The sequence below is a fragment of the Benincasa hispida genome, chromosome 7 (assembly GCF_009727055.1).
Source record: "Benincasa hispida cultivar B227 chromosome 7, ASM972705v1, whole genome shotgun sequence".
NCBI lineage: Eukaryota > Viridiplantae > Streptophyta > Magnoliopsida > Cucurbitales > Cucurbitaceae > Benincasa > Benincasa hispida.
This window is the reverse complement of record NC_052355.1, coordinates 44,513,772-44,530,301: the sequence shown is the minus strand read 5'-3', so window position 1 is coordinate 44,530,301 and position 16,530 is coordinate 44,513,772. Positions and strand designations below refer to the sequence as shown.

The window sequence follows — 16,530 nt, the reverse complement described above, 5'->3', positions numbered from 1 at the left end:
CCATTCAATATGATATTAGTAGTAAAAATTAGGTGTTTCTTCAAAATGGATTACCATATTCAGAGCCAACAGAAGCATAAAACCAAGAGGTGAGAAGTATGATCCTCTCCCATCCAATCCCACATGTTAGAGGTCAAATATAAAACAACAAACTTTTCGGTAAATAAGTAAGTTTGTTGAGCACAATTTATTTGAAACCGTACATAATGAGCGGTTGAAAATGGGCATTCATTTTCCACCGTAAATTACTAACACATGGTTGATAGTTACGAATCTCATCAATTTTTTATTTTTTATTTTAAATAATAATAATAATAATAAAGGGAAAAAAAAGAAAAAAAAAAAAAAGTTCTAGAGAAGGAAAGTGAGTGGGGGGTTTTTGGTATAATGCAATTGAAAATAAAGGGTGAAAAACAGAAAAGAAGGAGATGGTTGGAGATGATAAAAATTGAGAAAAAGGAAGAGAAGGATGATGGTTAAAGAAGAAGAAGAAGAAGAAGAAGAAGAAGAAGAATGGGAAGAGTAAAATTGAAGATCAAGAGATTGGAAAATACAAACGGACGACAAGCAACTTACTCTAAAAGAAAGAACGGGATTATGAAGAAGGCTAAGGAATTATCTATTTTATGTGACATTGATATCATTCTTCTCATGTTTTCACCTACTGGAAAGCCCAATCTTTGTTGTGGCAAACACAGGTTTACCTTTTAATCTGCTTTTCTTAATTCCCAAACCCATAACTTTTCTTTTATTTTACTTTTCAATTTTTCGATTTCTTTTTCGAATCACTCCTAAAATGTTTACATTAAACCATAGAAACCATGTCAGCCTTAAAAATTTACTACCAATTAACAAACGTGAAAACCCAAGATTGAAAAGAAACATTTTACTTGTTATCAAAGAAATTATAATCTTAATCTTAATCTTTTTCTCATCCTTACTTGTTCATAGCTTTGAGGAGGTAATCGCTAGGTTTGCTCAACAAACTCCTCAGGAAAGGGCGAAGAGGTAGGATCAAATGCCTTTGTACCTTCATTCATCCATTTAAATTACATATTTAATTTTTGTGTACTGCGTATATTTCAACCTTAAAATTTAATTATATTATTAAATTTTAATTATGCTTTTTTCCAAAGAAAAATTATGGTAATATCTAATAGCCAAGTTGCAGGCAGTTGAACACTCATTTCTTGAAATTTGAATGTGTTTTTTTCCCTTTCTGAAAATAAAAATTTATTTAAATTAATAAATAAATATCTCACACCGAATTATAATGCTTATTATTTATATTATATTTATAATAGCGACATTTTGTTGCTTTTTCTCTTATGTTTCATAGATCATTTTTTTTTTAACAATATAATGGACATATAGATGAAACTTTAATAATATGGTGTCAGCAAACTAGTATACCACCTCATTCATATTCTGTATATTAAATGTTTCATTCTATCGATTAAAGTTTGTACCATTGGTCAAAAAGTTTTTAGGTTCAAATCCCCCGTCCCATGTTTGAACTTCTGGTTTCTTGATCGAGAATACATATTCTATGACAGTTAAGCTATACATAAACTTATGCCGACTGAAAGCATAATTTAACTTTAACTAAACTAAACATCAAATATACATCCAATTCATTAGATTAATAATTGGCAACTGATTTGCGTGTTCTCATTGATTGGAGCAGGAAAATGGAAAGCCTTGATGTGAGTAATTTCACAGTCCATTTTCACTTAATTCTTTTCTCCCTTTTACAAATATGTTTACATAATCACCCTTTAATCTTCTAGTCACTGAGGAAAACTTTCAAGAAATTGGACCATGATGTCAACATACAAGATTTCCTAGGAACAAGGTACTATACACTCTGTTTCTCCCCCCATGAAGTTCATATTTGCACGACAATTCTTTTGATGTTTTTCGTTTGTTTTTCATTTTGTTTCAGTAGCCAAACCATTGAGGTACACCTTGGGACTAGCTTTATTGGTATGTTTGATTTCTTTGTATTCGTCGTTGACAATCGGTGATGGCAGGATTTGGCTGGCCAAGCAAAGTTATTAAGGGCCCAACTTTCTGAAGTTCATCAGAGATTAAGGTCAATGGCCGCAAATCTTTTGATTCTTGTTTGTTAAGCAGACCTTTTGCTGTTCCCATATGTTGTATTTTTCTTGTTTCTTTTCTGCAGCTATTGGGGTAACCCTGAGAAGATAAACAATGTGGATCATTTGGCCCAAATGGAGGATTCGCTGAGAGAATCACTTAATCAAATTCGATTGCATAAGGTATCAATCAATTCATTTATGTTGTGGTTGAAATGTTTGTAAACAAACGTTTCGAAATGGGCTTTTTTCTCATTTTGTTTTTGGGTATGCCACTCCGCGATCAAGGAATGAAAGAACCGAGTGGACTGTGGTAACATTAAGAATTTTCACCAGTGTTGTTCATACATGGACTTCTCCAATACGAAATGAGCCACTTCGAATACATTAATCTGGCCTGGGCTACACAAGCCCCTAGTTGTTTACCATATACATTGAGTTGTCGGGCATTCCCAGCTCACTAATCAAAACCAGTAGTTTCTTGGTCACGACCAGCTATGGCTAAAATTCCATTAAAGAACAATTTGAATCTTAGGAATTTTAGTAAATTCCTCTTTTCTCTACCTGCTACATCGTTCTTTAGGGTTCTGAATGCTTGAATCTTCTAGGAAAGAAAAGACAAAGATTTGGGCTTTGTAACTTGTACTAAAATTTCCATTATTTTGGCAGGAAAATCTGCAGAAGCATCCTCCAGCACCATTAGACTTCACTAATCAGGTAAAGAAGTCCTAATATTTCGTCTTAAACTAATTTCTTCCCCATTAATACTATGGTCTCTTGTGGCATTTGTTATAATCTCCCCACTGACAATTAAAGTGGGAGAGCATTAAGAATATATAAAAGCCCTGAGGCTTACCAAGTTACATAGTTGAGATTGGAGGTAGTTTATTAACAAGTACTTTCATTACTTAAAGATGTAGTAAAGTTTCTTTGATTGCAAATGCAGGATGGAATGCATCTACCTTTCAACATGACTGTTGAGCAACAACTTCATCAATTCCAACACTTCCCTTGGATTCCTAGTGATGGTCAAAATATAGTTTTACCTGACGATCCAAACTTCGTTCTCCATAGGTAAGATTGAAATCAACTATGACTTGCTTGGAATGAATTTTTATTTACTTAAAAAGTCGCATTTCATAACAAGATCTTATGTAAAGCAGTAGAAGGAAAGAAAGTTGAAGTTAATGACCACTAATAACACAATGAAAAACATGCACAAAATCGATATAATTGTATAAATGAGCTTGGAAGGAGACAAATTTACAGAAAACTAACATTAAACGTTTTAACTTTTCTTCCTTAGGGATGTGGAGTGCTCTGCAAGTTCCTCCTTTGCTAGTTACCCTGGTTATTTCGGCACGGGTCGAAGTCCAGAGATTTCAAATCCAGGACAAGAAAATGGTGTCCTCCCTGAACTAAGCAAAACAGAACCTCTAAGGCCCCAACTAGGAGGGCAAAATTCCTACATGTCTTATAATGTTAATTTTTTTAATGACCCGAGATTTCAACCTGCAGCAGAGATGAACCTGCCAGTAAATCCTGTAGATTATCATGTTAATGGGAACTTCGACACCACCCAACACAATTGGGCTTCTTCTTCTGGCCCTTGTGCTGTTTCATTGTTTGACGATCGCTTGTTTCCTTGAGTAAGTTCACCTTTGAAAACTGCTCTTGTCGTCTCATCACAATGTTCTTCTTATGATTTTGTTGCTCGGAGTAATAAAAAAAACTAACACTTTTTTTATTCAAACTCATTATGCATTGAAGTTAGCACGTATTTTGAAAATTAAGGTGGTTGGACTACTGTTTAGGGATGTTATGAAAGTATTAAGGATATAATAGCAATTAGTTAGGAAGTTTATTATCTTTCTGGTTATAAATAGAGCGTCAGGAAATGAGGAAGGCGAGGAAGGCATCTCAAAAAAAGGGGAGGTTCCAAGTATCTCGAATATTTAGAGGATTACCTTGTAATTTCGTTATCTTTTATATTTCAATGCATTTGAGTTCTATCTCAAGGTTTCGTGTGCTGTTACATAGTTCTAGCAAACTTGGTTTGATGTATGAATATGATAGAAATCGATACATAAGGTCTTTACACTCCCTATTTGTTTTGCTTTCATATGTTGACTGATAAATTTTAACTTTGTGAAAGCTAGTATTTCATTCCTTGCAACTAACTGAACCTTATGTTTTACATACTCCAGTATAGTAATTCTGGAAAAGTTGATCGCGTACCTGATAGCTTGAGGATGATGATTTTGAATCACGTTCAACTCTCGTCTTGTTCAAGTTCATCTATATGAAGCAACTTTAGCACACAGCAAGAAGCCGATAGCCTAATATACACACTATTTTGGAAGTACCCTCTCGAGGCGGCTGTCACCGAGCCAAAAAGGCTCGGTGCTTACTCTCCATGAAGTGAGGTTTCAAGGAGTTGTTTTTTTGCTTTATCCCTGTCTATCTTTTCGGCAGCTAAGGTACTGCCTTTCATTTGCTCCGCTGACATGGAGCTGTAAATAAAAGTAGCAACATAGCATACAAGTTATAGTTAAACGTCTTCTTCAGTTGGCTGATACTAATTCAACATGTTTAGTAACTTGTCTGTCTTATATGACAAAGACCAAGAATAAAAGCAAATAATTTTTTGATTTCGTATTTCTTTTATTGCACAACCACAAAGACAACCATAGATAGATTATCAATTCACACAAATTTTGGTGATAAATAACATCTCAAAACTTGTAGTTTCAACTTCAAATATTGATCCCTTGTTTACAAATCATTTTATATTTGGATTAAAACTTCTAGCTTTATTCTGTACATAGACCTTGAACCAACCCTCTGAACTCCATGAAGACGATGGATTAGAATAATAATACAATTTTCATTACCAAATGGTTTAGCCTAAATCCCAAGGCTTGGATTCTAAACAATTGGGCTTGGAGTTTAAAGTTTAGAAGACCCAAAAAGGGGACAATAAAGAAAATTACATTTTTTTCAGTACAACAATGAAAATTGAGCCTTCAATCTTTGACCTTTTTACTATACAAATTACAGGATTTTGCGCATGTTTAACGTGAGTTGAACTTTTTACTTTGGGGGGAGATGGGAGAAAGAATAACAGAGGAAGCCAGCCTCAGAAAGAGATTGAAAACATTAATACAAAAACAGAGAAACAGAACACAATTAAATAAAAGTCTGCGGTCTTTCATTACTTGAGGAAACTGAAAATTTACACTTTCAGCAACCAATAATACAACAAATACAAGTAGAGCGGCAGAAAGCTGATTAATGATTACAATGAACTCACAATAGTAACTAAAATGCAGGCGGGTGGTTAGAGCCCACCTCTGCCAACTTCTGCTTTATAGCAAAAGTTAGGGTAAAAAATCACATTAAGTAGCCATTAAGGCACTCATTCAATGTTGCAATTTGAATCAAAATGATAAGAAAGAGCCTCCCAAAATAAGCCCTTTCCTCATTTTTTTGACTCAAACACTCACATAGTATACTATATATCTAATACTCTAGTATACTTTAAGGTAAAGAAAAAAGAAAAAATAAGAAGTCACACTAGATTGCTTTACTCTGCATAACCATAAAGCTTATTTTAGCTAGAGAAGGTAATAAATCAGAATTGGGCACCACTGTAAGTCTGTCCAAAGGACCAGCCGGCTGGAACAGCGTTGTTGGAGATGACAGTTCGGCCGTCGCTGGTGGTTACCTTGAAGGAGAGGCTTTGACCATTGAGGTAGCTGTTGCTTTGCCAATTCTGTCCCCAGTTCCTTGACATTGCTTGCCAACCAGTTCTTGATCCTTTGATAGAAACTGAGTGTACATCACCAGCACCACCCACGTTTGTGATGAGGACCAGGTTGAAGTAGGAGTGTCCATTGATGGTGAACCTTATGCCTCCCCTTCTCCTGCAGGGTACCCTACAAAAAAGAAACCACCACCAAAACTTGTTAAATTAAATGACTCTGTAATACAACCCCTGCATTTCAAAACTCTGTTTTAATGGCTTGCTTGCTTACCTTCTGTAAGCAACAGGAACAATTCCTGCTCTGTACTGAGCAATGTGTTGGAATACAGGTTGAGAGAGATCAAAGTGTTGAAGAGGAGGGTTGCACCAGCCTCCAGCGTTGTTGGGAAGGGCATTGTTTGGAGGACAGAAATTGGTGGCTGTGACCACAATGGAGCCTGGCAGGCACCATTTAGGGTCACTGGCGCACCTAATCTCGTAGCAAGAGCCACAGCTCAAGCCATTGTTGAATAGAGCCGTACTCAAAGCAGCAGTGTTTGTTCCATAGCCTTGGCTATATAAGTTGCCATACCCACAAGCTCCACCTGCCCAATTTCATCAAACACAAAAAAGTTCAGCCATATTGCGGTCTACCAACTGTTTGTAAAATGTCCCCAAAGAAAGTCATGAATGAAAAATGGTAGTTGTTTTGGTGCATACCCATTGTCCCCGAAGCATCACTCCCACCATAGAAGGTGGCGTGAGCCCCAGTCCAGCCTCCACCTGCATAGGCATCAACAGAGGAAACTATGGCAAAGAAACCTGCCAAAAAGATAAGGATAGAAGCCATTCCTGCAAAAGAGAGTTTAACTTTCAGCAAATCTTCCATTTCTCTTTTCCCATTTTCAAACTAACATGACTGCATTAGAGCTAAAGAAAATGTGTGTTTTGAGTGTAAGAAAGAGAGAGAAAGAGAGAGGACAAGATGATTACCAGAAGGAAAGAAGTAAGGAATGAAGGAACAGAGAGGAGCAGAGGAGTGAGAAATTAGGAGAGTTTAGGGGACAATATATAGAAATTCTGAGAAGGAGAAAAAAGGCTGGCTGTGACTAATTAACCACCGTCACTACAGACCAACACTTTTTTTTCTTAAGGTACTGGGACCTAAAACCGCTGGGTGCACATTGGGGACTCTTGAAATTGTAAAACCACCTCTCAACAAGAAGGGAAAGAAAATTGGCCACGTTGTGGTTAACAATTTTTCATCTGCAGTAGTGGTTGTTGCGGGTCTTTGTGTGCTAGACCTTCGACTCACTTCTTCTAGTCTAGTTTAGCTTTTCGAATTGCTTTAATGTTTACGTTAATATAAAATAGATAGTTCAGTTAAGCATACAATAAAGTAAGAACTCTCTTTTGAAAATTACTTACTCTCTCCTTGGGTCGTTGAATAAGGTTATTTATAATGTTTTTCTTTTTACAGTTATATGTGGTTACGTGTAACTCTAATGATGTTAGGGTTGTTGTAGGATGTCAAACATAATGCAACTCGATTATTTTTCTATTAGTATTTACTAGCTTGCCTAATCGATCCAAACACTTTTTTCGATTGGGACATAGATCGTTCCCCTATACCTCCTTCAAATACCTTTTGGACTTGGATTTACCTGTGGATTTTGAGTCTTGCTCTTAGCTCTAACTGTAAAAGTAAATGCAAATTTTTTAATATACATCATATAGTTATTATATATTTTGAATATATATATATAGTTCGTTTTGGAAGCATTAAAGGGTGGTTTGAGGGACCAAAACGTGTGGTTTTGGAGGTTTGCCAGTGAGATATCCAAGTGGGGTAAGGCGGTCTCTGCCCTATTGGCCAATGAATTTTCATAGCCATGTGCAACCAAGCAGCATCCCCTCCCTTTGGCCTTTTGCCCCTATCCCTATTTCTTTTTGGTTTCGACATAAAAGGACTTATATTACGTTAATATTTTCAACATTTCATTTTTTTCAAAAAAAAAAAAAACTATTGAATTTTGTTTTTTCACTCATGTAGTAGCTATTTACAATTTAGGTATTGGTCTCACACACAAATATATATATTCTCTCTCCTTCGTGCAAGCCTTCACGCCCATCAATATTTCCTTTTACAAAAAGAAAAATCATGGACTCCTCCACTTCCCCCTTCTTCCTCCTCCCTCTCTTTTCTCATTCCTCTTTCATCTCTTTTCTTCTTCCGACAATTTCAGACCCCTCTACTGTCGTCGTCTGCCTGTCAGATTTGGCCAATCGTTACTGTCGTCGTTTGTTAGTCCACCATTTGCCACCACCATTCAGCCGACCGCCGCTGCCACCATTCGCCTGTTGGATTTGAACGTCGACTTTCGCACACCACCGATCGTCTTTCTGTCATCTATGGTCTCTCTCATCTTTTCGTTGTTGCCTTCCTCCCTCCGTCCACCTTGCCACCATCGACAACGCACCTGCCAAGATCTAGCTGTCGCTTCCCCTCGTTTGGGCCACTAATCAGCTGTTGTCGTCTTCTTCCTCAAATCCAGTGCGTGGAGTGAATCTTCCGATGCGGGGCGAACAGATCTGGCACATCTTTCAGCGTGTAGCGAGCAGATTTGGCGCGTGACATTTTTTCGATATTGGGCTAGGAGATCCGACATGAGGGTGATTTTTCCGGCGTAGGCAAGTATATCCGATGTGGGATTATTTTTTCGGCATGGGGCGAGCAGATCTAACGCAGGATGAACGGTCTGCGCAAGATTTTAGGTGATGATGATCGAGGTGATATATAAGGTGGTATTTTATATATATACTATGATACATACTGTAATATAGGGTTTTTTTTTTATATATGCTATGATATATGTACATATATATTCGATATATAAGGTGATTTTTCGATATATACTGTGATACATAGGTGTTTTTTTTTTTTTTTTTTTATATATATAATACTATGATTTATATATATTCGTTTCCAATCTTACTAGTATATGTTATATATTATTTATAATATTTACAAACATCTAAGCAATATTTAAAAATAACCATGAATCTAAACTATATAATATATATATATAATATATATATTATATATAATATAAGTCCATTTACTAGTATATTTAAAAATACGTTGGAATATTTAAAAATGTTTTACCATTTTACTAGTATATTTCATATATTGGTTTGAATATTTGCAAACATCTAAAATAATCCTCTAAGTATAGAGACATGCATATCAAAGTAACATAATATCGATATCTAATTAGGAGTGCATATATATCATAATACTTGGGATATATATATCAAATAAACAATGAAATATATTGACATACATATCAAAACATATTTGAGTTCTAAGGTATATTTAAAAATAACTATGAATATTTGAGTAGATATCAAATATATTTCATACATTTTTTAGAATGTTTCCAAATAAACAATAAAATATATTACATGCACAAGTGAACAGACAATGCAATATTTCACATAATATCAAAAATCAACATGAAAAACGAAAATGGTGATTTATGTCAAGAATTGAATCAATCTCTAATTTATATAATATGGTATATTTCATATATTTGTTAGAATAATTTCAAATACCTAACAAAATGTTATGGGATATATTTTAAATAACCATAAATCCAAAAAAAAAAAAAAAAAACAACAACAACACGTGAAACGAACGGAAATAGAAAATTAAATTTCCTTAAATGCATTTTCTCCCTTAAACTAAATTAAATAAAGGAAAAAATCTCAAATTTTCTCTATCTTTTTTAAAATGTTAAAATTCATATTAAATGCATTTTCACCCTCCATGATAAATGAAGTTTCTCTCTCCATTATTAAGAAAACATCGTAAGTAGGGAAATATATATAAAAATCAGAAATATTTTTTTAAAAAAAAAGGCAAAATTTTCCCAAAAAAATATATTAAAAGCTTTTTTTTTTTTCAATTTTTGAAAAATGTGGGTTAAAAGAGGATGTTTTATATAAAAAATTCTTTCTTTTTCTCTTTACTTCTCTCTCTTTAAATTTGTTCAAAGTATCTGCTTCACTCATTTCTAAATGTCTTCCTTTTCTATCTTTTTTAGACATGAAAAGAGAATAATGTTACATGTTTTTTTTTTTTTAGTTTGAAATTCTTTTCCAACGTCAAAAAAAAAAAAAGGAAAAAAAAATAGAGATTCAATCCTAGACCCATAAATGGAGGATCAACACTTATATTGAATTTTACATTCACTGTTCGACTCTAATCTATTCTCGTTTCTATAAATATTTTAGATTGAATTAAAAGTTTTAATTTTAAGGATTTATGTTTAATAGATTTTTATAACTTTAAAAGTGAATTTTGTATATTCCCGGAAAATGGTAAAATGCTCAAAAAAGCCATTAAATTAAAAAAAATAAAAATCAAAGAATTTATTTAACATTGTTTAAAGTTTAGTATAACCTATTAGACACAACTATAAAAGCTTATAAAATCACTAATTTGTAATATAGAGACAAAACTTATAATATAACCAAAAGTTTGATGTCATTTTGATTTGAATCCTTTTATGGGAATTTCACCCCAATACAAAATGAAAAAATTTCACATATAGAAAAAATGTCAAACTACTTACAGAAATAACAAAAAATATTGATAGACACTGATAGACTTCTATCGAATGTTTATCAATTATAGACTTGTATCAGTTTCTATTACTATAATATCAATAATAGACTTCTATCGATTTCTATCTTAGTATCCATAATGAACTTTTATTGGTTTTTATTACTGATAGACATTGATAAATTTCTATCAATTTTTATAAAAATGATTAAATTTTGTCATTTTGTGTAAATAATTATTTTTATTTTTCTATTTTGTAAGTTGAATAGGAAAAGAAAAAAAAAGGGGAGCCCACATACAGTTGAAGTATATTCTTTGGTTAGAGGGTCCATGAAGGGTTGCTATACAATCTGAGTGAACATATTGAAATAGGAGCTGAGCTGACCCCTCTCCCTTACTTTTCCCATATTATTATCAAATTTAAAAGAAAAATTAAATTAAATTAAAAAAAGAAGCAAATATTGGATAGCACGTGGGTGATGACATCTTTTAGCTGTCTTATACCAACCTTCCAATTTCCAACTAATGGAATGAAGCCTCATCATAATGAATCTAAATAATTCTCCACATTCTTTTTTTCTTTTTTCTTTTTAGAAAATTAAAATTAAAGTTTATTTACGTTTGGTTATATATATATATATATATATATATAGTACTTATATAAAGATGTTACTTTTCCTTCACTATCCATTTGTACATTGTCGACTAGAAAAAGGAAATGTGTTTATGGTAATATAAATAAATGACAACATATATTTATCGGAGAAATTAGCTCAATTGACATAATGCTTATATTATCGACTTCGAGGTCGAAGGTTTAATTCTCCCATCACATACTTGAATTACAATATCTTAAAAAAAAAAGTAAATAAATAAATTGAAAAAGTATGGTTGCATGGGATTAGTTCATACGAATGAAATACAAAAAAGTTCAATTTTTACCCAAAAACATTAAAATCACTTGAATAATTGTTTCAATTAATTAATATTTCTTCAAAATCAAACTACAAGCAAAGAATCAATTTAACTATCTTAGAGTATTAATCACATTTACTCACTAAATTAAGAAAAATTTAAAAGGTTGATGGAAAAAGAATCTTAGTATTCTAAGAAGAGCGAGATTAAACTTACTTTCAAAAAAGTGAAATTGATAAAATTTTCTAGTACTATAGGCTATAGCATACAAAAACTTATTGTTGGACAATTTTTTAATTAAAAAAAGAAGTATAATTTAATTAGAATAATGTGAGCCATGGAATAAAGAGTAATTGGAAAGGATAGAACTTTTAGGATTAATAATTAAATGTATATAAATAATTTTAGAGAATTATAAATATAACAAAATCTATCCGCGATAGATTAACAATATGGTTTATCACTGTTAGACCATGAGAATTGGATCTAAATTTTCTATATTTACAAATTCTTTCGCATTTATAAATATTTTGGGTGTGATTGATATATTTGTCACTATCTATGAATAAAGTAATATATAATCTAATAATATATCAAAAAAATGAATAAAAGAAGTATGCAGATCAATCAGATATTTTTGTGTGGACATATTTTTTCACTTCATTCACATCTAAATTGGTTTTTTTTCCCCCTCATGTATAATAAACATTGGGATCCATCAATGAGACAGGGAGAAGGAAAAAAGAAAATTGGAACATGTGGATGAGTCAAATTAAAGATTTTGAAAGATGTCAGAAACTTTGTTCATACTAAGAACTTTCCATTCATTTCTTGATGTTCCACCCTTTTTTTTTAATACTAAACTTCTAGTCTTCTTTCTACTCCAAATTTTCAACTATTTCGACTATCCAGATAAGGTGCATTGATTACTGCAAAAATATTTTTCTTTCATCAAAGATTAGATTTGGTAAGAAAATTAAGAAAAGAAAGAAAAAATGTCAATTATTTATAGAAATAGCAAAAAAAAATATATATATATATTGTCAAAGATAGATTTATATCAATTTCAAACTCCTATCAGTCACAAAAGATTAAATTTTGCTAATTTATATAAATATTTTTTTTTTCTAATTTTGAAAATTACCCAAAAAAAAGGGGTTTCGTGGTAATGCCAGCAATTGGCCACACGTGTGAACGTTAGCTTTGTGACAGATTTTCCACACTAGACTTAGGTGGATTAAAGAAGAAATAAATCATGATTAATGCTAAAGAAAATAAGATCTGCATGGAAAGCAACTTCAAATTAGAAAGATTTTTCACTAATCCAGACTTAAACACAACGTGAATTACGGCATTGTGTCTCCATTCTATTTTAATATATATATATATATATATATATATATATATATATATATATATTATATATATATATATATATATATATTTTTTTTTTTTTTCTTTTAGTCAATTTCTTGAAACCCGAAGTCCAACCATTATATATATATTTGTTTTCTTCTTAGACTTTTTTTTTTCTTCTTTTAGCTATTTTCCACATAATTTCGCCTTTAGTTATTATTTTTTTTCTTTTTGGAGTTCATTTCAACTTTAATTCTTAATTTCAACCATATTGTCGAATTTTCACCAATTTTCATTTGGATAATCAAATTACTCTTAGTCAAATACGTACAAAATTGACGCCATTTTTATTTTCAATATGGCTGGTCAAACTTCTAATAGTTTCTCACCCACATTTTTCAATTTTTTTTTTTAATATCCGTTCATAAAAAATAATTGATCATTTACCGTTTCACTGTAATGTATATCTTCGACTAAAAAGTAAAAGTTTTAAATCTCTATCTACCCATATCGTTGTTCTCAAAAATTATTTTTTGCAATATTCGAATGCTATATCGGAAAATATTAATTTTTGGTCAAATTTTAAAAATAGAAAAAATGAAAATTATAAAAGTAATATGTTGTTTCCTAAACGTACGTTTTAAATAGTTAGTTAAACATTCAAACTTATGACTTATATAAAAAAATTATTATCGTAATGAATTAAATAATATGCTTAATTAAAGAATAATGTTTTAACCAGTGAATTATACACACTTATGTTCACAAACAAATAATTTATTGCAATGTCGACATACTTACCTCTTAAAACTGAATTTGTTGGGTTTACTTGGTGTGAAATTGACTATTTTTAGGGTTGGCTACCTAGAAATGAAGTTGTCATTTGAAACGGGGAAAAGGAAACTTGTTAGGAGAAAATTTCACAAAATGACCAAAAACCCAAAAACTTTTATATAAATGACCTCTTCTTAAAAACTTTTCTAGCACTGATTTTTTACCCGTACGAAATTTCAAAATTACCCCCAGTTTTTAAAACTCCTCAAACCACACCACATGTCTTCTTCATTCAACGATTTCTTCAGCCCTTAATTCAATGTGCATTCAACACAACACCAACATTCCACCAAAATATTTATTCCCAACTAATATTCTACCAATAGCATTGACTAACATTAGTATGAAGAGAATGAAAAGTCACTCTCAGTATTCACTTTCTATCAAAACTCCTCACGAAATTTTCTCATTGTTCTCTCGTAGTTTTCTCTTAGAGTTTTAATCCAACTTCTTCGTTGATCGCTTTCATCATCATATTCAGAAACAGGGAGAATGTAAATGATATTCTACGATTTCTTGTCCCATATCGCTTTCATAATAAGTGTCGTTTAGCATTAAATGAACGATTGTATAGTAATATATACACAATCGTTCATTACAATATAAACGATCGTTCATAAATTACTAGACGATCGTTCGTTACAATATAGACGATCATTCATAAATTATAATACAATCATATAGTAAATTATAAATGATCGTGTAGTAATTTATACATGAACGTATAGTAAATTATAAACGATCGTGTAGTAATTTATACACGATCGTTTAGTAAATTATAAACGATCGCATAGTAATGTATAAACGATCGTTTACTTATCAATGATTTGCTTATCTCATACTAGATCAATGACGCTACTTCGCAGCTTTTTACGATTTGATGGGGATTGGGATGAGTCCAGAAGAAATTATGTTGGTGGGTCATATGAAAGTTCTGAAAGTCAGAAAATGATATAACAGTCAGTGAATTAGTGAGTATGATGCACCAACGATTGAATATCGATTCAGATATGTTGCTATAATTTATTGGTCCCAACTCCCCCAATTGACATAATCGACAATGAAGATGTTAGCTTCTTTTTAGAAGGCAGTGATGTATCCCGGATGTCAACATTTGTATCAGTTGCACCTTGCGAAAATCATGGAGTACACACAGACAATATGTACCAGCAATGCAATCCAACCAATCAACCATTTCAACCAGTCAAAATTGTGGGTTTGCAACCATTCCGACTCGCAATATTCATACCATGTCTTCACTTGATGATCATATTGAGCCATATAACTTGGGGGATGACCGAAGTGAAGCTTGGTTTGGTCAGAACATTGAACCTAGATGTACTTCACAATTCGATACTGAACATCGTTATGGACAATCTTCAGGACTACAAACTTCTCCAACACCTAACATCCATGTTCCAACCCCACTTGCTCCCATCCCACCATGATGCCTTCAATTCTAATGCATTCCACCGTTCCAACCGAACCATTTTTTGATATACTCAGACCATCAGAGGGCCCATCGTATGACGACCTCATCATAATACCTCATGACTGTCTGAATGACGAGGATATAAAGGTCGGTCAAATTTTCTTTTCGAAATATGATTTTTCAGTTAAATTATCGATGCTTTCAATAAGAAAGAACATTGACTACAGTGTAAAAAAATCAACAAAGAACTTGCTAACTATTCGGTGTTCGATGGAGGAACGCAAGTGAAGGGTCCGTGCAAAAAAAATGAAAGAAAGTGATTCCTTCAAAGTGACGAGATATCCCAGCGAACTTACATGTTCTCTTGAAATGAGAATTAGTAATCATCAACAAGCAAAAAGTTGGATTATTGGACACTTAATCAAGTCTAAATACGAATAAGCTGGTTGAACATACCGCCTAAGGAATATAATTGAGGATGTTCGACGAGATTATCGAGTGAACATAAGTTACGAGTGGGATTATCGTGCTAGAGAGTACGGATTGGTGTTCGCATGAAGGTTGCCAGAAGGATCACATGCTATTGTTAGAGCATATGGCAAGGCACTTAAGCTTGCAAATCTAGGTACGATATTTTAGGTTGAAGTAGAAAACAGACAATACTTTAAGTACGTCTTTAGAGCATATCTGTGAGTAGCTACAAGGTTGGTTCTATATCTGATGTACACATGCAATGGCATACACAAACATTGTAACTGATTACGCAATGAGTATTCTTAAGGGATCAGAATTGATGTCTAGAACATATCGTGTTTTCCAGTGGATATGCATATAATTAATGTGGACAATGGATATTTAGGGGGGTTGTTGATCTTCGTTCATGGACATGTACGTGTATGGAGTTTAATTGCCTTGAGATCCCTTGCTCTCTTGCAATATCTTTAGCGACCCTAAGAAATATTAATGTTCAAACATTATGTGCAAAATGGTTTACAGTTGAGTGTGTGCTTGTTGCTTACGCCGAACCAATATTCCCAGTTGGACACAGATAAGAATGGCGTCAAAGACCAGATTTTGGAGATTTTGAACCAATTCTATCACCGCGAAAGGTTGCAAGTGTAGGTTGACGTCAAATCGTCAAGATACCTTCAATTGAAGAGGAGCCACGACAAATAAATAGGTATACACGATGTGGTTAGAGAGGACATAACAAGAAAACGTGCAGACAAACATTGATAACACATGGCACTGGCCCATCTAGATTGAACGATATGTAATTTTTTTGGGCAACCGCTTAGTTATTTGTGCGCAATCGCTTAGTTACTTATATGCGATCACTTAGCTAATTATGCGCGATCGTTTAGATAGTATTAAATGATTGTGTATATTTTCTAGACGATCGTTTACATATTCTTAAACAATCTTACACATAATCTTAAATGATCTTTTACTTAGTTTTGGGTGATTGCTTAGTTACATAATATTCTATAAATTTAGCACAAAATATTCCACAATCCAGATA

The 16,530-nt window shown here is 32.7% G+C and overlaps 2 protein-coding genes across 4 annotated transcripts; one reads left to right on the top strand and one right to left on the bottom strand.

The window, feature by feature from the left end:
* The first annotated feature begins 333 nt into the window (after positions 1–333).
* On the top strand, positions 334–4,750 carry LOC120080805 (agamous-like MADS-box protein AGL30). Of its 3 annotated transcripts, XM_039035449.1 has the most exons (12): positions 336–698; positions 952–1,008; positions 1,688–1,706; positions 1,791–1,855; positions 1,946–1,961; positions 2,034–2,095; positions 2,186–2,282; positions 2,769–2,816; positions 3,046–3,173; positions 3,406–3,503; positions 3,618–3,748; positions 4,307–4,750. In XM_039035449.1, exons 1-11 carry the CDS (start codon positions 514–516, stop codon positions 3,746–3,748), a joined length of 906 nt encoding a protein of 301 aa, XP_038891377.1. In that variant the 5' UTR covers positions 336–513; the 3' UTR covers positions 4,307–4,750. The 3 variants fall into 3 exon arrangements, with proteins under 3 accessions (XP_038891376.1, XP_038891377.1, XP_038891375.1); XM_039035448.1 differs by having other exon boundaries at positions 334–698; positions 1,949–1,961; positions 3,406–3,748; XM_039035447.1 differs by having other exon boundaries at positions 337–698; positions 3,406–3,748.
* A 538-nt stretch (positions 4,751–5,288) lies between these two features.
* LOC120080771 (expansin-A1) lies at positions 5,289–6,993 on the bottom strand. Its single transcript, XM_039035396.1, has 4 exons — positions 6,838–6,993; positions 6,565–6,696; positions 6,137–6,449; positions 5,289–6,037 (listed from the first exon to the last, which is right to left on the bottom strand). The coding sequence occupies exons 2-4, from the start codon at positions 6,692–6,694 to the stop codon at positions 5,734–5,736; spliced, it is 747 nt and encodes a 248-aa protein (XP_038891324.1). The 5' UTR covers positions 6,695–6,696; positions 6,838–6,993; the 3' UTR covers positions 5,289–5,733.
* Between the last annotated feature and the right edge of the window lie 9,537 nt (positions 6,994–16,530).

What these genes read in the sequence shown, in the direction of transcription:
- LOC120080805 (XM_039035447.1), top strand. Translation starts at nt 514, where the DNA reads ATGGGAAGAGTAAAATTGAAGATCAAGAGATTGGAAAATACAAACGGA. An exon ending in CTTTGTTGTGGCAAACACAG is followed by an intron (nt 699 to 951) that starts GTTTACCTTTTA and finishes ACTTGTTCATAG; the next exon opens with CTTTGAGGAGGTAATCGCTA. An exon ending in CCAAACTTCGTTCTCCATAG is followed by an intron (nt 3,174 to 3,405) that starts GTAAGATTGAAA and finishes TTTCTTCCTTAG; the next exon opens with GGATGTGGAGTGCTCTGCAA.
- LOC120080771 (XM_039035396.1), bottom strand. Translation starts at nt 6,694, where the DNA reads ATGGCTTCTATCCTTATCTTTTTGGCAGGTTTCTTTGCCATAGTTTCC. An exon ending in TGATGCTTCGGGGACAATGG is followed by an intron (nt 6,450 to 6,564) that starts GTATGCACCAAA and finishes GAAATTGGGCAG; the next exon opens with GTGGAGCTTGTGGGTATGGC. An exon ending in GTTCCTGTTGCTTACAGAAG is followed by an intron (nt 6,038 to 6,136) that starts GTAAGCAAGCAA and finishes TCTTTTTTGTAG; the next exon opens with GGTACCCTGCAGGAGAAGGG.